The sequence below is a fragment of the Pristis pectinata genome, chromosome 10 (genome assembly GCF_009764475.1).
Source record: "Pristis pectinata isolate sPriPec2 chromosome 10, sPriPec2.1.pri, whole genome shotgun sequence".
Taxonomy (NCBI): Eukaryota; Metazoa; Chordata; class Chondrichthyes; order Rhinopristiformes; family Pristidae; genus Pristis; species Pristis pectinata.
The window spans coordinates 55,218,461-55,245,991 of record NC_067414.1 but is presented as its reverse complement, the minus strand read 5'-3'; the positions used below and the strand labels follow the sequence as shown (position 1 = coordinate 55,245,991).

Below are 27,531 nucleotides of genomic sequence, written 5' to 3'. Positions count from 1 at the left end.
AACACTAGTGTATCAACTTTTCAAGCACCATTAATATAAAAACCACCTAAAATGTTTCTCTCCCTCCAATGGCTTACCTGGTTATTGTTACTACACTTGTGTGGAAAGAGGAAATCAATTGCCACTGACTCTTCATGCAGGTTTGAGGTTGGCAGACAAATGTAAAATCTGAGGCCATGTATTTATCTGGTTTCTAATATTGTCTAGAGAAGTGTATTGGGTGGTAGTGTGCAGTCAAGTTCACCTTGGAGTCTAAGTTAATCCAAGCTTCCACAAATGAATATTACTTATTCTATTAGATTCCGTTAAGGGGACAACATCACTGAGACATTTTGTGGCAACAAGTGGGTTTGCATTATGATGCCATTTGACATGGGAATTCCTAACACCAGATCTGATGAACTAGGGTTAGGAATTACTAAGACATTGCCTTTTAAATTGATTAAGCCCTCCGCTCCTGGTTATTTAGTTTCAAGCTAACCAATTTCGTCATCCTAACCATGTTGTTTAATCAAATGGCACATAACATTTTCATCTTGTCTCAGTGGTATTCCTTCCCATGCTTCCTGTCTCATCTAATGTACCCCTTGCTCTCTGGCCCTGCCCCTCATTTCCTGCTTTCAGTGCTTCAGCAGATGGCTCTTCCTCATCCCCATTTTCTGGAACTCTGCCTTCAATATGCCTCCCACTTTTTCTCCTTTCCAAAATAAAACATTGGAAAAACTTCCTCTTTTGATATGAAAGATGAGCAGCCTGCTCGAGAGCAGAGAAATCTGTCTGTGTGCCATCATCTCTGAAATATCATAATGAACTTGTTTTCTACGTCTTACATTTGTCCATTCAATCAAGACAAAAATTCTAATTAAAATGTCTCAGGATTTTTATTACATGTTCATAAAAATCACAACTATAATCTTATCCAAAAATTCTACAGTTGTACAGTCATTATAATACTATCAGATTGTGAATTGCTATTGGAGGCTGCAATTTTTAGTTTGTACAATGCTGCCATTTATACTACATCCTCTGTTCACAGACTAGAGACTTACTTGGGGTAACCAAGCTTTGCACTGGTCATAAACTTTACCTATTTTGTTTTCACCAACTCGGTTGGAATTTGAGAGTAAAGGTAGGTTTGCATAAATTTGGCAGTATTAAGGTAGCATTTGATTTTGGAATAAAACATCAGTGCTATATTTGGTTGTGGGGGGGGGGGGGGGGGGGGGGGGGAGAGAAAGAGACTGTAGTCCAAACTAAATGCTGTATAACAGTGTTTACATATACTGCACTCAGAATAAGCATTGTTTGCATAGCAACAATCAAGTGCAAACATCCTTCTGCTAAAATTATTAACTGTCTTAATTTCTACCTCCACTCAATTATTTCAAAGAACAGCTGCTTGATTTGAATTAATGTAAGACTATAAACAAACCTAATGTTAACATTTTAAGATTTATTTTTCCTTTTAAATGGCACAGGTCAACCCCAAATAATCCAATCAGTACTAATTCATCTGGAAATTAAGAATTCTATTATGGTAATATAAATTATATCACATTTTGTCAGTAAGATCCATAACAACAATAAATTATTTCATTTTATATTAAATTATATCCAGTATTCTGCACCAATCCCATTCAGTTGCTCTTTAAACAAGTAAGTCACTGCTGCCAGCATTTTCAGTGCACCAGTATAAAGCACCAAAACCCACAGTGCCAAGGTCAGGCAGAATCCACCACACAATATCAATTAAATACAATGAAGGTGGGTCAAAATATTTTGTACTAATATAGGTCTGTCAACTGTAGTAAAACAAAATGAGTTTAACAAAAAGACATGGCATTGCACTAATGTTGATTTGTTATTGAACATTAATTGTAAAAGTAGCATTCTTCAAAGTTGTTGCTGGTTTAAAAAAAAATCTGCAGCATTTTCAGTTATAATTCAAAGGGAACCACAAGTGCTGTTATCTGGAATAATGTATTATGCAATAATATGTCCAGGTGAAGCTTGTGTCTTTGGATCCTTCCCATCCAGAAATAATTTTCTTAAATTTAAATCTTTTACATTGATCAAAGATCAGTCCTTTTGTGATCTAGATTCACTCTGATATGGTATTGAAAACTTTCAATCTTGAATGTGGCAAAAATCTTTAACGTGAAGATACTACAAAGCTATCAAAGTTGAAATATTTAGTTTTGAATAACACTTGCATGCAGAGAAATAACTTCCTGATTATTTTCAAACTATAATATTTCAGTATTGTGGCATTGTATGAGTGATCACAATACTTCACAAACAGATTTGAGAGCATGCTGCACTGTGAAAATTAGATTAAAACATGATAAAAATTTATACTTTTAAAAGTGACTCAAACCATATTGTCTCCAATGATGGACCCTCTTTGTACCAGCATATTTATAACAATTCACTTTTTCCCCCACAGATGCACAGCATAGCACAATGTACACATCATTCTCCAATGATAAGTCCAACAGGTACAAACTTAACACCAATTTTCTGTAACTATTCTTTGTTTAACCATCAATAATGATATTAAAGTATGAGTTTGAGAAATATACACATTCTGATAAAGAAATGCATATCATTCAAAGTAAAATCAAATGAAAAGACTTGTTTACAGTCTCAAAACTACATTCATCTTCAACAAAAGCTACCACAATTATTTCAAACATTCCAAAATATTGATAATCAATCTGCAGCCAAAATCATATTGAACTTGTAGATTGATAATTCAATTTGTATAGCAGTAGGTGGAAACAGCAGTGGACAATCTCATAGCTAGCTTCTAGTCAAGGGTTGTTAGTGCTGAATCCTGCATATTTTTGTGCAGGAATGCATTGTAGTGGCTGTTTCTTTTTCAGTACAATAGGAGGTGGTAGATTAATTGTCAATGACACTAGAGGTAAACAGTTTACCATAAAATTAGCAGTTTCTGTTCCAGTCATGCCAGTAATTGTATAATAACTATCAGCCCAGTAAACTTGGTTAGTAGAATCATACATTCACCTGCATCAGAATCTAACAGAATTGTTGACTGACTAAAGCAAAATATCTCTCCATTAAATCTACAACTGACTCAGAAATGACACAAGATAAACCCCAATGGTGCAAAGCTTTGGGAAATAAATGTAAGTTGCCTTTCTCCCACTCTCTACTTGAAAGATGTCATAAATATATCCAATTTGTATTTGAATGAAGTCTATCAGTCTTTGTTTCCAGAGCATAAAAATGGTAGGCATGCAAAAGAAATTTTATGACTAGAAATTTCTCATTACTAACAGTAGCAGCAGATCAAAGGGAAAAATAGTGGTGCATCTGGGTTTCCATCAGGCTTTCGCCCTGCTCTCCTCAGGCCAACAGTAACCCGATCACATATAGCAGCTGTTAAGCAACTAAGGCTGCACTTCTTTGACTACCACTTGTGAAATTGCTGACTAGTCACAATAAATGGGAATCCTATTTGGAAATTTCCACTTTGTTTGACCATGTGCAACACAGCCACGTGTCTGCCCCTCATGCACTCTGCCAGATAGAGGTGGAAAAGCCATTGTTTATATTTTGTAATACTGCCCCCATCCTCTGCCTTTTTCAGCAGTTTTTCACAAGCTACTGAAATGTCATTCAATCAATCACTAATATGGTTGTTGAAAAAGTGAATGCAGTTGCTGCATGTAAATATAGGGTCAAAACTAAGCACACTTTTTTTAAAAAAAAACAAATCTGGTTAGTTATTGTTAAGGCATCAAAATGAATTAGAAAAAGCTGCTTATTTTCCAGCACACTGAAGCAGTACATTTCCCTCCAGCTCTTCCCTCTTGTATTCTAAAACCAAGCCCAATTTACTGTAAGTAGAATGACATTCAAGTCAATGGGAGAGTGGCAGTTCTGCCTGAACTGAGAGGCATGGTGACGAGTCTCCTGTGCTTAAGTCTGTAAGGGATGAGTGCACTTTGCTAGTGTCCGTGGCAGATAGGTGCGTCTTCTTTACCTGAGAATCCTGAAAATCGGAGATATTCTTGCACTGTTTGTTTGTTCGAGACTCAGCAAGTCTGAAATTGGGGGGGAAGGGGAAGAGAACCATTCAAAATATTACTATTGATGGAGAGCAAAAGTTGTCAATTTACAAATCCATACTGACAACAGGTAGCTTTGCCCACTGGTTTTACAGACAAAGATGTATTGCTCAAATTCCTAGGATTTACCAACCCCAGACCTGTCATTAAAGATTCTATCCTGTGGCCAGGAACAAATATAATTGTAGTCACTGAAATGAAATGTGCTCTAGACAATTCAAGAAAAAGGAAGCTTTTACACTGTAGTACCTTTTCATAACATCAGCTTGTCCAAAACCATTAAATAATTAAGCACTTTTGAAATGCGGTTATGTGTGGTAATGCAGGAAGTGCAGCAACTAATTCACACTGAAAAGATCTACAGGCAAGGACAGCTGGTGTTTAATTCCACTCTGAACAGTGCATTGTGTGATCTATTAAGCCCATCCCAGAGAGCACACAAGACCTCAATTGAACATCTTATCTGGAAAAACAGTACCTCTGCTATTGCAATACTCCATGAGTACAATATTGGAGTGCCATTCATTATTTTATGTTTGAGTCTCTGGACTAGCACTAGCAAACAACAATATTTTGTTCCCAGAATTGTAAGGCTTGCAAGGAATGCAGCAATGCAATCCACTAGAGGTCAGTAAGTATCAATAATATACTGCCATTACATATCTCCAGTAAATTTGTAGCAACAATCTTGCAATCCATAGAACAATAAGACAAGTGGAGACTATTTAGTCCACATTCGATAGTGCCAACAATTAGTCCAATTATAGTGCTGTCTAATCTTGATGTCCATGCCCAGATACCTTGCACTCTCCACTTCCTTCTCACCTACATGTTGATTTGGATAGTAACTATAATAGAAAAATGAGCAATGTAGTAATAATTACTGAAGCTATGTAGAGTAGCAATCTATTTTCCAGCAAAGCTATTTTGCTCTTTGGGTTTAGTGTCAATGTGGTATAACCTATCCATTCTACTTATGGTGAACATAACCTTGATGCCCACAGATGAGCAGCAAAGAGGGAAGGGATACTGATGAGTAAACAAATGAAAGTGTGCATAGTGTTACATCAAAGACAATTCAGTGGGATACTTTAAGATAACAATATGCTCATAGTTGCAACGCATATACACTAACATCTCTTTGGCACAATTGTCACCATTACACTGCCAATCATACGCTTAAGACATTGCTACATGCCAAAACACTAGCATTGTTGAAATCAGTTTGCAATGAAGAACAGGAATAACCCATTTCCTATCCTATTTCTGCAGATGTAGCTCTTCCTGCTCACCATTTTCTCTTTGTGTATTCTGATAACTAAAGTAAGGAATACATTCAGCCAAGTACCCAGGACAGATTCTTACTTAAATGACAGCCTCTAGTTGTAATACAGAGGAGGGAAGTTGGTAGGCATTTAGAGTAGAAACTATTATATTTGAACAAATAAAGTGCTAACTAGGGTGTTGGTTATTTTGAATCATTCTGCAGTACCATCACCTTTTATCATTTGAAGTGCCATATTGAGTGTTATATAGTCTGCACACAATGAATACTGAATTCATTAAAAATGCTGAGCTATCCTTGGAACAAGTCCTGCCCATGTAGGTTTTCCGGTAATATAAAGCAATTATTACCAAAGTGGCAAATACTCCCATCACCGAAGGTCAGAGGTTCTAAACCAGAATCAGTAGTTCCGGATAGAGTTGTAATCCAAGTCTTGAATCTCTTAACAGCAAATGGGACAGGACTTCCACTTGTCTCATGAATGTGTGTCAGGCCCAGATCAAGCTTCCAAGGACAGGAACAAATATTTTTGGAAGACCAGAATCTGCATCTGCTCAAAAGTTGCCAGTGCATGCAACATACTGACTTTTTTTTTTACTTTAAATGAAACCTAAGAGTTCAATTAACTACTTCAGATTTCACAGGATTGATCCTATGACCTTCCCAATATTTGACTGTTAAAATGCATGCATTTGTCACTAATTGCATATGTGCAAAGCCTAGCATGCTTTCTCCATTGAAAACCAGACATATCAGGGGGATGGAGGCAGCTGATACCGACTGGGGAGAGGAGGAGGGAGAGAAAGGGGGGGAAGAAACTGGCTTTATATCTTGTGTTAATAGCTTCCATCATTTTGGCAGACAGATTCTAAAAATTATTTTAAAACCTACAAACGTTGAAAAGGAGTAATTATCCCATATTAGGTGGTAAAGCATGTTCTCATTAAATGTAACACGGCACATTTATTTTGTTGTAGAAGCAATGGTAAATCAGAGGAGCATAATTTCTATTGGTTCAACCAACTCAAAATGGATGAAAGTCCTAGGAACCAGAAAGATGGTACATGAAATCTTACAAAGATATTGTCAAAAGGAGATGATCTTATAGCTGGCATCTTAAATTAATTTACTCTTCATGATTCCTCCCCAACACTTCAAAAAGATTGTATTCAGTCACTAAGTTTGCATACTTGCAGGGATTACACCTACCAACCATAAGGAACTGATATTTACACTGTAAAGTAGTAATTGGATGTGAATGTCTAGAATTGACAACAATTGCTATTAGTTTTACCCATCTTGTATTCCCTTTTAATGTAAGGAAGCCCAAGCTGTAGATTCAGTTCATAGCCTATTAAATAAGGAATCAGAGTTGTACAGCATAGGAACAGGCTCTTCGGTCCAGCACCTCTGCTGACCGTCATGCTCATCTGTGCTAATCCCACTTGCCTGCATTAATTCCATATCCCTCTGCTTTCCTCCAAGTGCCTGTTCAGATGCCTCTTAAATGTCATTGCTGTTCCTGCCTTCACCACCACCTCTAGCAGCTCATTCCAGATTCAAACTACTCTTCAGGTGAAAAATTTACTCCTCTGATTCCCTTTAAACCTTTGCCCTCTAGTTTTAGATACCCCTACCATGGGAAACAGACTCTGGTTAAATACTCCATCTATGGCAGGAGAATGGCCAGAAGTGAGGAAAGCCTGTTGGATTAAATTCAATGCTATTCAATGATATATTTCAATGCTAGAGGTCTGACAGGTAAGGTGGATTAATTTAGGGCTTGGATAGCTACATGGGACTGCAATATTATAGACATCATGGAAACATAGCTAAGTCAGGGACCAGACCGGCAGCTTAATGTTCTGGGGTACAGGTGCTTTAAGTGGGATAGAGGTGGTAGAGAGAGGATTACGGGGAATGTCACAGCAGTAGTCAGAGATGAAGTTACTAAAGGATCCTCCAGTGAAGCTTTATGGGTGGAGCTGAAAAATAAGAAGGGGATGATCACATTGCTGGAATTGTACTAAAGGCCCCCAAATAGTCAACAGGGATTAAAGAACAAATATGCAGGGAGATTGTGCAGGGTTGTAAGAATAAAAGGGTTATCATAGTAGGAGTTTTTAATTTTCCTAACACTGACTGGGACTGTCATGGGCTTGGGTGGGGTGGAATTTAAGTGCATTCAGGAAAGTTTCCTTGGGCAAGATGAAGAGGGCAAACCTCTACCTATAGGGTGGGGAAAGCAATTGAGGTGACAGTGGGGCAAGCACTTTGGGTCCAATGATCATAGTTCTATTAGTTTTAAAAATAGTTATAGAAAGGTTCAGAACTGGTCCACCGGTTCAGGTTCTAAATCGGGGCAAGGTGAATTTTGACGGTATGAGACAGGAGCTTGCAAAGGTTGATTGGAGTAGGTGTTTGCAGGCAAAGGGACCACAGACAAGTGGGAGGCTTTTAAAGGTGAGATAGCGAGAACTCAAGGTGTGCATGTTCCTGTTCAAGTGAAGGGCAAGGCTGGTAGGAGTAGGAAACCCTGGATGATGATGAGGGCAAAAAAGGGGCACAAGATTACTTTGGCAGAGAAGATTAAGGAAAATCCAAAGAGATTTTAAGGGTTTATAAGGGTTTAACTTTTCAAAATGCATCACCTTGCATTTGCCCAAGATTTTATAAGGGTGGTATCCATGTGGAATGAGCTACCAGAGGAAGTGGTTGAGGCAGTTACAATAACTTTTTTAAAAGGCAGTTGGACAAGTAAGTAGATTGGAAAGGTTTAGAAGGTTATGGGCCAAACACTGGCAAATGGGACTAGCTTGGATGGGGCATCTTGGTCAGCATGGGCCAAAGAGCCTGTTTCCATGCTGTATGACTCTGACTCTCAATTTAATATTTTGATCATGTCACCCTTCAGCCTCTCTTGCTCCAGGAAGAAAACACCCAGCCTATCCAACCTCTCCTCATAAGCCCTCAGATCCAGGTAACATCCTTTGTGAATCTTTTCTGCACCCCCCTTTACATTAATCACATCTTTCCTATAGTGTGGCTACCAGAACTACACACCATACTCCAAGTGTGGCTTAACCAACTTTTGTACACCTGTAACATGATGTCACAACTCTTGTACTCAACAACTTGGCCAATGAAGGCAAATATGCCATACATCGTCATCCTGTCTACTTGTATTGCCACTTTCAGGGAACTATATACACACCCCAAGTTGTCTCTGTTCAACAACAATCCCCAGGGCCCTGCTATTCAGTGTCCTGCCCTTGTTTAACTTCCCAAAATGCATCACCTTGCATTTGCCAGAGTTAAATTCCATTTGCCATTGCCCTGCCCACTTTCCCAGTTGATCTATATCCTGTTGTAATCTTAGACTAATCTTCTTCAGTATCCACTATTTTGTCCTCACCCTGTCCTTCAATTTTGGTGTCATCTGCAAATTTACTAATCATGCCACCTACATTCTCATCCAAATCATTAATATAGATGAGAAACGAGAGAACCCAGTACCAATCCCTGCAGTACACCACTGGTTACAGGTCTCCAATCAAAAAAAAAACCCTCCACTACCACCTTCTGAGATGATTTCCCCCACAAAGCTATGCTGACCATCCCTAATCAGTCCTTGCCTTTCCTGTCTCTCAAAATCCCTTCAAAATAACCTGCCCACCACTGATGCAAGGCTCACCAACCTGTAGCTTCCTGGCTTATCCCTGCTGCTCTCCTTAAATAAAGGCACAACATTAGCTTTCCTCCAGTGTTCCAGTATCTTGTCTGTGGCTAACTAAGATACAAAAATCTCTGCCAGAGCCCCAGCAATTTCCTCCCTTGCTTCCCATAACATCCTATGATGTGTCTGGTCAGGCCCCAGAGATTTATCCACCTTTTATGCATTTCAAAACCACCAACACCACCTCCTTTGTGTTCCAAGATATCACTGTTCCCTCCTCTGAACTCACTAGTTCCTATGTCCTTCTCCTATGGTAAATACAAACAAGAAGTATTCATTTAAGACTTGTCTGGGCTCCACACATAGATTACCATACTGATCCTTAAGGGGGCCTACTCTCTCCCTAACTACCCCAATACACTTAATTCTAAAAGACTTTCTCCTTTATCTGCCAAGGATACCTTGTGTCCCTTTTCATGCCTTCCTAATTTCCTTAAGTGTATTCCCTACATCCCTTGATTCCAGCTGTCCGACATATGCCTTTATCCTGACCAGACCCTCTATCCCTCATCAATCAAGGTTTCCTAAATTTTGCCAGAATTGCTCATCACTCTAAAAGGAACATGCTGGCCTGAACTCTTCTTATCTCACCTTTAAAAGCCTTCCGCTTGCCAGAAGTCCCTTTACCTGCAATGAACTTTTTAGGTTACAGTAATAATGTCAGCAAAATTACCCTTCCCCCAATTTAGGATTTTAACTTGAGGACTAGTCTTTTTCCATGGCTATTTTGAAACTCAAAGTATTATGGTCACTGGTCCTAAAATGCTACCCCATTGACATCAACCACTTGCCCAGCCTCATTTCCTAAGAGGAGGTTGAGTGTAGCCCCTTCCCTAGTAGGGCCATCTATCTATTGCTTCAGAAAACTTTCCTGGACATAGTTAGTCTTTTTCACAAAGGATTTTGTCCATTGTCACAGCCAATTAACAAGCAAACATTTTATAAGCTGTGAACTCAATGGACCTATGTTTTGCCTTAATTCTGCTCAAATATATTTCACTCCAACCACTGGCATTAGCAATAGTTTCCAGTCTTTCCTATTTGAAGATTTTACTGCAAGGAAGTAGCAGCCATAATTGGAGAATATAAAGTGCAGTAACTCTACTGGTTTGTAGTAACCATTAATACAAATAAGATCCTACCTTCAAACATACTCCAAATGCAACTTGTGAACAGTAATTGGTTTTGAAATTACAAGGATCGCTGCCTAAACAAACCCACCCTCAGAGGAAAGCAGGCTACCAGGTCTTAACAGGAGGGTACTTAAGGAACATACTTTAAATATACTTTAAAAACTGACAATAAGTGCTGTTAAGTCATGTGACAAAGCAAATTCAATACCCTCGTGTACCTCAGGCACTTGTATAGACTACAGCACTGAGTTAATTGAATCACATGGAAACCCCAGCTATCAATACACTGAGGGTGAAGTATGATATCTGTCAATACTAACACTAGATGAAGCTAGAGGCATTAGAATCAGAACACCCTGAGCATTGCACCATGGTAATATAGAGGGAAACCATGGATAAAGGTGACCCTCTGTGGTATGAGATCATGGAAGGTTCCAAACTTTTTCATATAACCAGAAACCAAACCTTCTCAATACGATGGTTCAATAGATGTCTCTGTTTTGTCCTCAAACTTGTACAAAATTGATGCGAATTACCTTGTCTCACCAAAGATGTGTGGTCTTGTTATTTAAGATGTGCTCCCATTGTAAATGTATAATTCTATGAAACCATTTGTTCATATGCAAAATATTGAAGTAAACTATGCATTGTTACTTTGAAACTGTATTGAATCACCTGTTATCTTTGGTTTAAAGTATTAAAAACATGACATTTTTGAATTTGGAGAGAACCTTTTCACTCGGGTCTCTTTGCTTTGAGCCTAATAAAGACCTGTTACGGTTCTGGACCCCGTGTGGCTCTTCTAAAGTCACAACATTACAATAATGTATCTACATTTTTGTTTTGCTAGTTACACCACTAGGGGTCAGAATTCAACTGGCTGCTGAACAAAATATTCACAACTTTATTTGATAATCTGAAAATTGGATGAAGTATCTACGTCGTGCTTTTCACATCAAAGTATCTCTTAAAGGCTTCAGAAGCATTTCCTTCTGCAAAAAGTACCAGTAGTCATTTGAATCTAATAATTCAAGTTTGTTGGTTTACCCAATAATTTGCATAAAAGGTAGATGTTAAATCATTTCTAGTGCTGATTTTACATTCCAAAGACTAGGTTTATGGATTAGATTGATGGCAAAAATTTAAGCCAAGTTTATGAATGAGATCTTAAAGGAGTAAGCATTTCCATATGGACACATACACATCTATTTCTAAGGATCTACTCATTATTCACTGACAATGAAAATCTTTAGGAATAATATATCAGAAAAAGGTACCTGTGATTGACTTGGCTCAACTGCATCCACAATGCTGCTTGTAAAATTGGAAAATAAATATCATTCCTCACAAACTTCATTCATTCATTGATTAACTTTAGAGGGAACAAATTTTTGGCTTGGTTATGTGGGCAAACATATTTTCATGGCAATTAAAAGTAGACTGGATATTATATAGCCAGCTTCTAGTCTCAATAGTTATTTTCTGACAAAACGTATCTAATTATAAACTTCTGCATATTGCATGACCTACTTAGACATGTATTTTAATAAACACTTACTTCCTTAGGACAAATCGAAGAATTCTTGACATGTGAAGGCATGAATCAAATAAACACCAAGAAAGAAAACTTGCTAAATGCATTCAGCTACATTGTTCCACATTCTTATAAATCAGTTAAAAATATTAGAATGACAAGACATTGCATTGATTTTCCTGTATAATAAGGTATATATCTGAGAACATATTGATATGATACAGAAGACTAGGTTGATGGCAAAAATAATGATTTTCTTGGTTTTGGATGCCTAGCCCAGTTTTTAAAAATGGCAAGCAATTCCTTGGACAGTGAAGCCTCCAAGAAAAATGCTAGATAATGAGCACTTGCAATATTTTCAAGTTGATTACAAGCTGTTCAGACCAGTTGTCATTGGTGTAGATGAGATTAGACATTTTTAGCACAAACAAGAAAACCATACATGGGTTTTCGACATGTAACATCTGCAGAAATGGTTCTTGTAATATCGGATATTCATTCATTTTAAATCTATTAGAGATGATTAGGATATACTCATCAAAACAACAATAATCAGGTATACAATTAAAGTGCTCTGATACATAAAGCACTAATTCCAATATCAACATTAAAACAGTTTTAATTGGCCGTTGGGTTCCCTCTGCTTTAGGATCCCCACCCCCCCAATTAAACTATTTGGGATCTAGCAGAGAGTCTGCTACTAGAGCTTTCTTTACCTGCTGCAATTTGTCATAATGCAGTGTAGAGTTGCAACATATTGAAGATATAAAATCTCTGATTTTCTGTGGAAAAAGTCACCAAGTGCCATGGTGCTAAATGATGTCAGTAAAGTCCCATATTTTCTCTGTGTGCTGGAATAGCTAATCTCAACTCTTGCAGTGACAATTGGCCTCCAAGGTTTAAAGCTGAAATGGAGTTCTCACATCTAACTATTAACAGTGCCTCCTGCTGTGAAGTAGCTGAGGGATGAAAGGTCATCTATGCCCAAGGACTTTCCTCTCAACATCAGCATCTTTAGAAGAGTTTTAAAAGTTGACAAACAAGCAAAAGCAGTTAAAACAAATGGGTCCAGCACTTAAAACATTTAAATAGAATACATTTTTATCTTATTTCTTAGAATCAATATTGTAATACAGTGAAAGTCAATTCCCATATTACATGCTTAAGAATGCTCAAGGAATTAAATTTAGTGCATGGTTCCGATCTTTGTTAAATACACAGGTCATGGAACTCAACGTAATTCTCAACTAGATTTGTTCGGTGGCATTATTTGACATATCTGCATTCCATAAAATTGTTTTCACCAATGCCGTTTTGTTTCTGAAGATGTGCACAACCATGAATATTATAATTAACATAGAATTATTTTTAGTAGCATTGAGTTTGTTCTTGAACCAATGGATTTGATGAATTTACAAAACCAGTCCTACACTGGGAAGGAAAATAAAATGCACTCAAAAGGAACCAGCACACATTCAGTAATTTATAGAAAATAACTTGTGAATATGTAAATCTTACAGAAATAAAAATAATGAAGATTACTCTGCCATCCAAGACTGAAAGCCACTTTGATTATTTAGCCAGGAGTCACTGGTGAGCATTGGAAAATAGTTTCTAATTAGTTTAAGGCTTGATCTACTGAGAAAACAGTTTCTTACCCCCGAGCACTGCTCATTTCAATTTACTCTGTGCATGTAACAGAAGCTGCACCATAAAAACTATAAATTACAGCATATAGGACGTGGACTGATGATGTATCCCACACTTGAAATAAATGATAATGTTTCTCTCAAATGCAAAGGACTTAAATTGAAACTCTCATTAAGGAGTGAAAAATTTGTCATGTCTGGGAAAATTATAGTTTCTTCAATGACATTGCTTCCATCACATTCACTTAATCATTGCACAATGTTCAATTCCATTTGTAACTCCAAATGAAGCAGTCTATGCCTGCATGCAGCAAGATCCAGACAACACTGGGCCACTGTCTGATCTGTGGAATGTAGCATTTGTGGCACAAACATGACAGTCTATATCTGGAATTTATCTGCCTACCCTAGACATTCAATGGCATTTCCATTGCCGAGTCATCATCGATGTCCTACCCATCACCATTGCACAGATATTCACTGGACCAGCCACACGAATACTATGGCTGCAGCAGCAGGTCAGAGGTGACTCACCTCCTGAATCTCCAAATGACTTCTACTATTCACAAGGCATTTCAGAAGCATAAAGGAATAGTATCCATTTGGCTGGATGAGTGCGTCTCCAACAACACTCAGGGGTACAGAATAAAGGAGCCAACTTGATAGATGGCCCAATTGCCATTCTCTTCACCAATGGTATGCAACGGCCATGGTACATACCATCTACAAAACATACTGCATTTACTCACCTAGGCCAGTCCAACAGCATCTTCTAAATCTGACACCTCTACCACCAAGATGACTTGCCATCCAAGTTGCACACCATTGTGATCTGGAAATATCTCACTGGTCCTTCATCGTGTTTGTGTCGAAATCCTGGAACTCACTACCCAACACCACTGTGAGAGCACCTTCACCAGAAGGACTGCAGCAGTTTAAGGTGGCGGTTCATCACCATCTTCGCGAGCATTTCGGGATGGGCAATAAATGTTGGTCTTGCCAGCATTACCCAGATCCCAAAACATTAATTAAAAAAAGAAAATGACAACCACGGAGATCAAATGAATGTTTCACAATATGGATCATGTTGATGTGCATTAAAGCTTATGAAGCTAAACAGCCAATAATAGTATTTAAACAAGGAGCTTATTTTAGCTGGATTGTTCATGGCCAGTAAAATAATAGACTCTTTCAACTGCTTACCTTGAAAAGGCATCATCAAGACCGTCGTCCTCTTCCTGCGAAGTAAGAACAAGGAAGCTTATTACCATTGACCTGTATTCCATGCAATTATAGCATTTCATAGCAATAGTTTTCAACCTGTTACAGTGATATTTAGTAGCCCTTTCTCTTGCTTTATGACAAATTGTAACATTCAGCAGTCTTGACAGTCTAAATAACCTAATTCAAAAACTATACCAGCCTTCCATTCCCCATCCTAACTACCATATTAGCTATTTTGAATACAACAGTAGATTAATATTAACTGTGATAAATGTTGAAGTTTATTTAGGGGCAATAACTCATGGCTGCATTTTACTTTAAAAAAAACTGAATTGATTCTCTGTACTGGATTCAAAGTCACGTCAATGAAATAAATAATTCTAATAGGTTTGCAGACACATCAACTTGCAAATCTTAGATCTGTCTCCCAATCTTAGTTCCATATAGTTACAGCTCATAGAAAAAATGCAAGGGTCTGCATAATTGAAAAATCATAACATTGCAGAAGCTGGAAACATTAAACACAGAAAATGATGGAAATACTCAAGTCAAGCTGCATCAGTGGAATGAAAAACCATGTTAATGTTTCAGGTCCAAAATCCTTCATAAGTGCTGGGAAAGAGAAGAAGAAAAGCTGGTTTTGTGTTGGAGAGGTGGTGGTGGGAGGGAAGGATAGGACAAGAAAAAAAACAATGATAGGATGAGACCAGGTAAATTGGGTGAAGGTTATGCTTCTGTCTATGTTGCTAAAGCAACCCACTAACCTACTTTACCTCACCCTATCGCAGATATTTCCTTTGTCCAATCCAACCCATCTGTTAAAAAACTTTTTTTTACATGTTAACTGATTTTCTTTCCAGAGATACTACTTCAATTTCTGAGTGGTTTCAGCACTTTTTGTTCTTATTTCTGCATTATTGAAACCACATTGAAAGTTATAGGTTTGATAATTAACCAATTATATTGCTTGTATCAAAAGGGATTTCAGCTTGTATTGAAGTTGAGTGCACATGTTGGGTGTTCAATTCTGAGACTTCTTTCTGGAAATTTACTTGTTTATGCTTCAGATGAAGCTTTAATATGGAAATGGGTACAGAATTCCCTGAATAGAAGGTAAAAGGGAGATTTGATTATTTTTGCGGATGTCCATGGGAAATGGGAAGAAATTATTTCTAGCGCATCTAAAACTCAGTGGCTGAATGTGAAAATTAGAACCAATTAAGGAGTGAAGTTTGTAAAAGCAGCTGGTGGTAAAAATTTGGACTTTCTTCCACAAACTGCAATCGCTATTAAGCTATTTCTTAAATCTGAATTTGATAATTTTTTTTCAATGTGAATGCATTATGAGAAATGGGGGAAACAGTGAGTAAAGAGAGTTCAGTCATAGAAGCAGTGAAACAATCTGACTGCTCATGGTCTCATATTTCCTATATATTGGAATATCACATCAACGCCGACTGGGACTCCAACTCAGATTGGAAAAAATGGCAATGTATCAGTAATTTAAAAAATACTTCAGGGAGGAATAATTATTATGAATAATTAAAGGCTTTTGTTTGCTGTTTCTGATGTGTAATCATTATAAATGTCATTACCAATTTGCCAAAACATGTTGTTGTTAATTTCCAAATTTTTCCCTAGATTTTCAATTTCAGGAAGTCTACGTTGGCATAAACAACTGTATAATTTTACAGCACCTTCAAATACAAATCCGGGAAAGGGCAGAAAACTTTTTATAAATGCTTAAAATCCAGGAGCAAACATGACCTAAATTACTATTTCTTCAACAGGGCTCAGAGCACAGATACTGCAGTGTCCTGGGGCAAACCCCTGGCCCAGAGCAAGTATGGGAAACAATATCTCACTGATTTCAATGGTTGAGAGTTAACATCTCTTGTCCCATCATTTATTATGTCAGAATAAGAATATAGAAAGTGATGTTTCAAATATAAACCATCCAGACCAATCTCAACAAAGAACCAACTGAAAGTAATCACCTAATTCCAAGAATGTTTAAAATTACTGCAAACATATCATGCATTTGCACAATTCAATTATTTTTTGGTTTAACTTTTAGTGGATTAATTTTAAAGAATTACTACCGCAGTGAGGCAGAGATACACCAAATAGATAACTCTTCCATCCACCTGCATTGGCAAAAATATCCTCTTTGTAAACTTTGGCAAACAATGGCTTCAGCAGAAACTTTGGGAATAGAAGATCAGAGACAAAGTTTCAAAAATAGATGTCAGCAGTGAGGCTTTTAGATTCAATGGGGGGGGGGGGGGTAAGGTGAGGCAGATTTAGTGCACTTTGCTGATTTAATTTTTAATTCACATGGTATGTAATTTTTTAAATTTTTTTTTATTTACAGCGTGGTAACAGGCCCTTCCAGCCCAACGAGTCCGCGCCACCCATTTTAAACCCAAATTAACCTACCCGCACGTCTTTGCAATGTGGGAGGAAACCGGAGCACCCGGAGGAAACCCACGCAGACACGGGAGAAAGTACAAACTCCTCACAGACAGCGACGGCACTGTAATGGCGTCGCTCTAACCACTATGCTACCGTGCCACCCCTAGTCATGTTGGCAACCATCGTGGGAGATGGAGTCAATGAATAGATGTGAAGCTTTTAGTTGGAGCTAAAAATGATTACTTAACTACCAATGTTCACTTTCAATATACTGTATCATCTACTACTTCATGTCAAACAGGCAGTCTGCCAGCATGGAGGTGTTCATGGGAAACAGCAGTGTCCTGGGGGGAATTTCAGTGTACAGATGGAAGATGATTCTATCAGTGAATGCTAAAACTAGTTATGCTCCTGATATGCAGCACAGATATAAAGGAAGGATAAAAAAGGGAGAAAACAATGCAAATCTGGAAAGACTTGAATCCAAAGATATTCAAATTTGACATCTTGGAGAGTGAAATTTGAATGCTTGTTAATTCTTTTAAATAATTATTGGCATGATAATTGATCTAGTTAAATTCACACACAGAAAAATTCACCACTGAATACTTGAAACAACATGAAGACAGATGTTTAAAAAAAATCATCAGCAATTCTGTATTACCACTTAGCCACCAGTGATTGCATCTTAACTAAATAATTAATAACAGCGACAACTGGCACATAATCCGCACTCGTAGGATGTCCTAGATTTAGGGCGGTAGTATGTAACATACATTTGATTCAAGTACACAAATGTCTATTCAATCATTGGCAATAATATTAATTTCATGGAATTTTTTCTGCAGGTCCAAGTAATTCAGTTTATTATATTTACTTTAAGATCAGAGTATCCATTACTTTATCCTTAGAAATGACTTGGGTAGAATTAGACTGGCATGCTTTAAGCCCTTTTGAAAATGAAATAATCACAAGGCTAAACTGAAGGTTCCAGCAGCTTCGACTCTCATTTCCTTTGAATTTGACATCGCCTCAGTGTGATTTTGATCTGATGAGGTCTCATCTAGCTTCAGGGCTTTCAAGTTAAAAAAGAGCACACAGGAATCTGCAGTTTACCCACATGACCATCTGGCTGTCTGAGACTAGTGAGAGCCAAATCCTGAATGTCTGATAAGCCTTTTTGCAGTCAGACAATACATGACATTCCTAAACCAAGGCAAGCCTGTGTGTTAAACAAATTTTTCCAGCGCAAATGCCAAGAAAGATACTATGCAATGTGGATTCTATTCCTGAACCTGTCAATAAAGTCAAAAATACAAATGTATTCCAAGGTAGCCTATGTTGCTTATGTAAATAAGTAGAGACAACAACAGAGCTCTACTTTCACAATTACAGATACATCACCATCCCCCCCCACCCCCCACCCAAAGACTGCAATCCAATCCTACCTTGGTTGTATTGAAATAGGCAGGAGAAAGCAATTATTTTGTTTTTCTAATAAGCAGCATTTCAGTCTTGAAAGTTTTTTTGTGATATAAGAACTTTTGTTAAAAACAACAACAAATAATAATAAAATGAAACTGGCAATGAAGACAATAATACAACTTGCCCAAGAGAGAGTGTGTGAAGGGGATCCACAGGATGGACTGCTTTGCCTTGTGATACCGAGATGAATTTCGGCTTGTGAAATAAATGGATTCTGGACTTGGTTTATTGTATGATCCTTTGCTGTGGTTGCATCTAAAAAATAGAAAAACATTTTTTGTTAATAATAACTATTTTCCCACTAATCCTTTAATGTAAATAGGACGTATAGTGACTATTAAAGATTGGATGCTTACTCTTTACCTGGCTCTACATATCGTGTTGCTCCATTAAGGGCTGAGGTTTCAGGACTGTTACATAGCTCACGAGTCTTTTTACATTTTTCTGGAAATACAAAAAGAAGAATAATTTGAGTCATAGGGTCAAACAGCACAGAAACAGGCCCTTCTGCCCACTGAGTCTATGCCAATCACCAAACACACAAGTACAATAAATCTACACAAATCTCATTTTCTCCCCATGTTTCTGTGAACTCCTGGCCCAGCTCCAGATTCTGCCACTCATATGCACACTAGGGGCATTTCACAATGGCCAATTAACATACCAACAAGCACGTCTTTGGAATGTGGGAGGAAACCCGAGCACCTAGAGGAAACCCAAACTGTCACAGGAAGAATGTGCAAATTCTACACAGACAGCACCAAAGGTTAGGATAGAACCATAGAACCATACAGCACAAAACAGGCCCTTCGGCCCACCGTGTCGTGCCGTCCATCAGACGACCCTCACACTACCTAACCCCTTCCTCCCGCATATCCCTCTATCTCACGTTCCTCCATATGCCTATCCAACAAGCTCTTGAACCTGTTCAATGTATCTGCCTCCACCACCACCCCAGGCAGTGCATTCCATGCACCAACCACTCTTTGGGTGAAAAACCTCCCTCTGACATCTCCCCTGAACCTCCCACCAATAACCTTAAAGCCATGACCTCTCGTCTTGAGCATTGGTGCCCTTGGAAGGAGGCGCTGACTGTCTACTCTATCTATTCCTCTCAATATTTTATATACCTCTATCATGTCTCCTCTCATCCTCCTCCTTTCCAGTGAATAAAGCCCTAGCACCTAAGCCTCTCCTCATATTCAATACCCTCCAATCCAGGCAGCATCCTGGTAAATCTCCTCTGCACCCTCTCCAATGCCTCCACATCCTTCCTATAATGAGGCGACCAGAACTGAACACAGTACTCTAAATGTGGCCTAACTAGAGTTTTGTAAAGCTGCATCATAACCTCGTGGCTCTTAAACTCAATCCTGCGACTTATGAAAGCCAACATCCCATTGGCCTTCTTAACTGCTCTTTCCACCTGTGAGGCAACTTTCAATGAACTGTGAATATGAACCCCCAGATCCCTCTGCTCCTCCACACTGCCAAGTACCTTGCCGTTTACCCTGTACTCTGCCCTGGAGTTTGTCCTTCCAAAGTGTACCACCTCACACTTCTCCGGATTGAACTCCATCTGCCACTTGTCAGCCCAGCTCTGCATCCTATCAATATCCCTCTGTAAGCTCCGACAGCCCTCCACACTATCCACAACACCGCCTATCTTAGTGTCGTCCACAAACTTACTAACCCAGCCCTCCACCCCCTCATCTAAGTCATCTATAAATATCACAAAAAGTAGAGGTCCCAGAACCGATCCCTGCGGGACACCACTAGTCACTGCCTTCCAATCCGAGGGCACTCCTTCCACCACAACCCTCTGCTTTCTACGTGCAAGCCAATTCCTAATCCACACAGCCAAGCTTCCTTGGATCCCTTGGCCTCTGACCTTCTGAAGAAGCCTACCATGAGGAACCTTATCAAATGCCTTACTAAAATCCATGTAAACCACATCCACCACACTGCCCTCATCAATCTTCCTGGTCACCTCCTCAAAGAACTCTATCAGGCTTGTGAGGCAAGATCTTCCCTTCACAAAGCTATGCTGGCTGTCCCTAATCAGTCCATGATTCTCTAGATGTTCATAAATCCTATCCCTTAGAATCCTTTCTAACAGCTTACCCACCACAGACGTGAGACTCACCGGTCTATAATTCCCTGGCCTATCCCTATTACCTTTTTTGAACAAGAGGACCACATTCGCAATCCTCCAATCCTCCGGCACCACCCCCATAGACAACGAGGACTCAAAGATCCTTACCAGCGGTTCAGCAATCTCCTCCCTAGCCTCTCGAAGCAGCCTGGGGAAAATCCCATCAGGCCCCGGAGATTTATCTGTCTTAATATTATTTAACAACTTCAACACATCCTCTCTCTTGATATCAACAACCTCGAGAACATTACCCCTACCAGCACTCCCTTCCGCATCATCAAGACCCCTCTCCCTGGTGAATACCGAAGAGAAGTACTCATTCAGAACTTCTCCCACTTCCGCCGCCTCAAGGCAAATTCTCCCACCTTTGTCCTTAATCAGACCTACCTTCACCCTAGCCATCCTCCTACCCTTCAAGTACTTGAAAAAGGCCTTGGGATTTTCCTTAACCCTACTAGCCAAAGCCTTTTCATGTCCCCTTCTAGCTCTCCTCAGCCCTTTCTTAAGTTCCTTCCTCACTATCCTATATTCCTCACGGGCCCTGTCTGAACCTTGCTGCTCATACCTTATGTATGCTACCTTCTTCTCCCTAACAAGTCATTCCACCTCTCTCGTCACCCACGGTTCCTTCACCCTGCCATTCCTTCTCTGCCTCACCGGGACATATTTATCCCTAACATCCTGCATAAGATCCCTGAATATCGACCACATCCCCATGGTACATTTTCCTTCAAAAAGGACATCCCAATTTACACTCCCAAGTTCTCTCCTTATAGCCTCGTAGTTAGCCCTTCCCCAATTGAAAAACCTCTTGTCCTCTCTGCACTTGTCCCTGTCCATGACAATTTTAAAGGTTATGGAGCAATGGTCACTGTCCCCCAAATGCTCACCCACCAATAGATCCTTCACCTGTCCCGGTTCATTTCCTAAAACTAGATCTAACATGGCATTCCCTCTAGTCGGCCCGTCAACATACTGCGTCAGGAATCCCTCCTGGACACATTTAACAAATTCTGTCCCATCTAAACCTTTGGCACTAAGCAGGTTCCAGTCTATATTTGGGAAGTTGAAGTCTCCCATTATAACGACCCTGTTATTTCTGCTTCTCTCCAAACACTGCCTGCCAATCTGCTCCTCTATATCTCTACTGCTACCGGGGGGCCTATAGAATACTCATGGTAGAGTAACTGCTCCTTTCTTGTTCCTTAACTCCACCCATACGGACTCTAGAGATGATCCTTCTACAACATCCATCTTTTCCACAGCCGTAACAGTGTCCTTGACCAGTATCGCCACCCCTCCACCTCTTCTCCCCCCTTCCCTATCCCTCTTAAAACACCGAAAACCAGGAATATTCAATATCCACTCCTCTCCTGACATCAGCCACGTCTCAGTAATAGCCACGATATCATAGTCCCCCATACTTATCCAAGCCCTCAGTTCATCCCCCCTATTCCTGACACTTCTTGCATTTAAGTAAACACACTTCAGTCCATGAACCTGGGTCACTGGAGCTGTGAGGCAGCAGCTCTACTTGCTACACCACTATGCTCTCCAATTATTATTATCTTCTACTATAAACATTACTCTTTTTCTAAAACCATAATTCCATTCACTAATTAGATTTTATAACCAGATCCATTCTCTCCACCACAAAAAAATACCTTTATAAATTGAAAAGGCTTAATTTTGCACAGGCAGCTGTTCAGGTCTGTTCAAAAATCCTGTCTGATGATGATGTTTTGCTGTGCATCTCTCTTTCAGAGTTTTAAGTATTCAACGCCACAGTTCTCGCTATATAAAAATCAATTAGCCAGAAATTGTGGTTGTAATTCTAGACGGAAATTAATTTCTCATTCAAGGATTCAAATTTCAGATGCTGCTTTTTTTTCCCCCAATCTTCTACATTACTGAGCCAAATACAATTAGGTTGATGGTCAGGACTAGAGAGGAGCGAGCCTGTCTTCATCAGTAAATACTCGCTGCTTTTTTTTTTACTGATTGATCTCAGCGATGTTACTCTACACTTAAGAATATACACGATCTAATGATAAGCATGGAACTGAGATCAGGAATTGGCAGATACTGCATTCATGTATCATTTTCCTTCTGAGTTTTAATTTGGAATGTTGCTTGGCAATTAACGTAGTTTGCAATTAGAAAACTTTAAGTACATTGATTATTCGATTAAACCATTTGACATTTGAACTATAAGTTACATAGTACTACTGTATATGTTACCTGAGGATGAACTGCCTAACTTAATTATCCAGAATGTGTACGTAATTTATATGCATTATTAAAAAGCTTAGCACTTGTGTAAAAATACTATCAGACATTACTATTAGTTATGCTAGCACTTTATACAGGAGTGACTGATTCAATCTGACACATATATCCCATGAAAAATACAAAAGGTTCTTTCACGTAATGGAAGCAACTTCCATTTACACTGTATAGCATTGTTAGTCTCGTGAAGGCCATGAGATATTATTTCAAGACCATAGTCAGATGAGCAATGGGCACAATTCCTGCTGAAAATAAATCACAAGCTAGAAAGTTCACCAGCGATCAGCTCCTCGTTATGTTAAATCAGTGTAGGTCTGATTTTGCAGCATTATTAAACTGTAACTTGATCAATACCTGCCAGCAACCACACATGTTCAGTCAAAAGATGGTCCTCATCTTCCATTGACTTGCAAGCCACCCAAGCACACTGGTCACCTGTTCTCAAAATTTGCCCTTCCTTGGAGCAGGTCTCCAAATGACATCCAACACTAAGGTCCTAATTACCTTCTGTCAGCCCTGTTGGGTAGCCCAGGTCTGCCCAGAAGAATTAGCAGGCAGACAGAGGAATCAGAATCAGGTTTATAATCACTGTCTTGTATGACATGAAATTTGTTGTTTTGCGGCAGCAGTACAAATACAAAGACAAAAAAAACCTATAAATTACAAAATAAATAAATAGTGCAAGAAAAAAAGGAACAATGAGGTATTGAATCCAAAGATTTGAGGATGTGCTCAAAGTCTCCTTAAAAAAAATGCAACGTTCTCATTGACTCCAGGGAATCAAGGTAAGGAAGGCATTAATGAGCATTATTAAAAATATACAATTAAAAACAGTTTAATGGAATTGAATCAAAATAAAAGGAAATCAATTTTTATTACCTTTCTCTCTCCAGCTCACTTTCTCCATTGAAGTCAATCAACCTACAGGATATGCCAGATTAACCAGTTGCAAGTTCAACGGGCATATTTTGCAGCCCAAATTCCAGGAAATGTGCAGAAGTTTACACTCATCCACCATGGTGGAAGGTAGTTACCCTGAAACTCTGATCAGTTGGGGACAGCTGTCAGCTCACTGACACTGATTTAACAGCTGTCACCGAATCGCCATTCAATTATTTTGGTAAAACCTGCCAGTTCCAACCAGAATTGCTAGCTTTTAGGCAGAAGATCTGAACTAGTACAAAAATCAAGTTCTGGCCCTCTTGCATTGTTCTAACAATCTATCCTTAAAAAAGGTAGACAAATACTCTATACAGTATTCCAGATATGGCCTCACTAATTCTCTGTATAACCGAAGTATGATTTACTTACTTACATATTCAATAACCACCTGTCTTCTTCACGACTTTCCCATCTTTGTGTCAGCAATTTCAGCAACCAAATATTTGATGCCTTTGTCAAAGTCATTTATATAAACTTTACTAAGGTGGGACTCCAGCCCTGATCCCTGTAGCATATTCATTACATTCCCCCCAAAACAAAAACATACACGTTGAGTCACTGTTTCAATCTCCTATTTGTGCCAAATGTTACCTCCTACATTATAAGCTTTTATTTTCTGCAATAACCTTTGATGTGGCACCTTATCAAATGCCTTCTGGAAATCTGAATATAGTGCAACCACTGGTCACCCTTTATTCACAGTCTACCTTATTTCTTCAAAGAACTCTCTGTATGTGCCAGACTGGATTTATACCACTCTGTATTTGCAAACTTCATTAATAGATCTTACAGTTTGGAGTGTAGGAGAGGGAGTCTGGCCATGGAAATGGGTTGCCCTCTGCTCCCACGTTTTCCCTCATGCCTATGATAGCTTTTGTTTTACAACTGCTCTGGTTACTGTGGAGACACTTCTATAAGGCTCTGACCTACCTCCCAAGATTCCTAGCAGCAATGGTGTGGATGCTCAACTTTCTGTAGACAGCTGCTATCAAAATCATATCAATTGTGTTTTAATGTTCCAGTTAGGGGAAGAAACAGGCTGATAATTTTTAATGTTAAAATTTAATTATGTAGTGATTTTATTTTTGCATATCCCCATTTACCACATCAAATGCAGATGAAATACAATTTCTTGGCATTTGTCTGATGTTTCTTTTCAAAATCATTCCATTAAATGTAGCAGAATTTTAAAGCTTTGTACTTGAACTTGGAAATAGAATCAGTATTTTACTAATATTAAGCAGTGTGGAAAATAATTCAAAATATGAACAAATTAGGGGAAAGAAAGAGAAGGAAGAAAAAAAGGGGAAAGAAAATAACAGTAGGAAAGAAAGGCTTGGATTCTTTACTGACAATTAAATGTTTTTGAAATGTAATATAATGTTTCAAACCCATGAAATCTGACATGTGACATTACACTGTGATTGAATAATATTAAGTATCCACAACTTCACCCATTATTTGACCACAGATGTCTAAAACATATTCTATCTAAAACAGCAGAAGCTGATCTACATAAAGAAACCATTCAAACGTTGCTAGTGAGCTTTCTAGCATGTAATTTATTTTCAGCATTAGCTGAAATTGTGTGCTCAGAAGTGGAAGACTTCAGCATATAATTTCCGATAAATTGGAGCCAGTGATGGCAAATCATGCAAATGAGCAGCAGCTCAGGTGGTGATGCTTGGTATCTCCTGCCAGAAAGTAGTTCCATTAATTGATTAGCTCTATATTCAATGATTTAATTCTCCTTCAAATATACCTGCTCGACCACTCTCATACCCCTACTCAAAAACAAATACCTCTCTCAGGTCTTTACTAATCCAGCTGCAATATCAGCCTCATCAAGACAGACAAAAATAATGTGCATGGCTCACCTTCTAATTTACCTTTCCTGGGAAAATATGTAGCTTTTCACTTTCAACTCCATTTGACAGCACAGAGAAGATAGTTGATTCATTCATCAGAGCATATTAGATGATAACAGTCAATAAAACAATGGTCCTCCAGCAAACTGCCCCCAACTGTGTAATATTTCCACATGACAATAAAGGTCCATGTTGAGATTACAGAAAATGTGCACCACTTCCTGTATCTTGGAAGGCACCTCCCAAGGAAGCAGAGATCAATGACAAAATTTGTCATTGCTTTTAATGATCAGGCAGCCTTTGGTTGTTTGAGGAAAAGGATGTTTGGAGATCAAGACCTCAAACCTGACACAAAGCTCAGGGCCCACTGGGCAGCAGTGATTTCTGCCCTTCTGTGTACTCCTGATAATAGTCTACCTACACCAGGTACTTCAAGGTACTGGTCAGATATAACCAATGATGTTGGCCGCCTTATCCTCCAAATGCACAGGATATACAAATCAACATCAGTATTCTCTCCCAGGCCAACACTCCAGCACTGAGGTCCTATTTACTTTCAAGTTAACTCAGATGGGCTGGCCATGTCATTTGTATGCCTGACACTAGACTGCCTAAACAGATTCTCCATTTCAAGCTCTGTCATGATTACCAAGTGAACCAATAAAAAAATTCAATGAAGTTCTCAAGGTCTTCTTGAAAAGAAAATGCGACATCTCTGCTGACTTCTCGGAAAATCTGGCCCTTGACTACTCAAAGTGATGAAGCAGCATTCAGCTTGGCACTGAGAACCATGAGTCCATGCATTGGGAGCACACAGAAGCCTGGCATCAATAGTGGAAGTGTATTACCTCCCAAACTGTCCACCTGCTTGGCCACAGGAACTCCTGTCCCACCCGTGACAAAATCTGCAGGTCTCACGTTGGCCTCATAAGCCATCTCAGAAACATACAATTGGAATGAAAACAAGTCCTTTTCCACCCTGAGGGACCACCTATGAAGAAGATGAGCCATTGAATATGTTAAGTCGATTCTCAGTTCCATTGTAGTTGAAGAACATCTCAGCATTTTGGTGTCAGTCTCAGGGTTGCTGAGTCTTGGTGGCCAGTGATAATGTTCACTTCTTGTCAAATCTTTTTCAGAATCATGTAACATTACGGTACAGAAAGAAGCCCATGGGTTTGTTAGGTTTCCATCAGTATTTTTACAAACATAAACCTTCAAAATCTTGTCCAATTTTATACTAAATTCCGCAAAAACCTCTTATTCTCCAGTTTATTCAAGTAATTATCTAATTCTCACAGAAGAATTGGCAGTTGCAACAAAAGGGCTGATGCAGGTCTGAATTCTAATCTCCCACTTCTGAAGGCCACAGCAGATCATGGTAGCTCTCCTCTCACTCAATTTCTTCCCTTCACTGTCTCTATTGTTCCTCTCCAACCCTGACCTAACCTACCTAAAAGGCAAGTGGCAACGTGACAGGTGAAATTAGAGACCCCCTAACTAGCGAGATAAAATCCAGTGCAAAATAGGCACCCTACCTGTTTCCTATTAGTTTGACATAGGGGAAATTTGAATTAAAGTGAACTACCATGTTTATGGAAACTTGTCCACAGTGAGAGGGTGCTGAATGATTCTCTCACAGCAGCAAGCACAATATAATATGCTCAAGCACTAATTAATCCAGTATGCCAACAACTTGACCAATCTAAAAGTGAACTC

General features: G+C 38.9%; 1 protein-coding gene across 4 annotated transcripts in view; it reads right to left on the bottom strand.

The window, feature by feature from the left end:
* Positions 1–1,213: 1,213 nt before the first annotated feature.
* LOC127575408 (low density lipoprotein receptor adapter protein 1-like) overlaps positions 1,214–27,531 on the bottom strand; it is an 84,785-nt gene continuing 58,467 nt past the window's right edge. Inside the window, exons 6-10 of one of the 4 annotated variants that reach the window (XM_052025257.1) lie at positions 18,922–19,002; positions 18,679–18,813; positions 14,638–14,668; positions 11,529–11,562; positions 3,940–4,073 (exon numbers count right to left, since the gene is read on the bottom strand). In XM_052025257.1, the coding sequence (XP_051881217.1) occupies positions 4,065–4,073; positions 11,529–11,562; positions 14,638–14,668; positions 18,679–18,813; positions 18,922–19,002 (290 nt within the window). In that variant the 3' untranslated portion in view covers positions 3,940–4,064. Of the gene's footprint in view, positions 4,074–11,528; positions 11,563–14,637; positions 14,669–18,678; positions 18,814–18,914; positions 19,003–27,531 lie in introns of all 4 variants that reach the window. The other 3 variants (XM_052025259.1, XM_052025256.1, XM_052025258.1) reach the window with 3 other exon arrangements.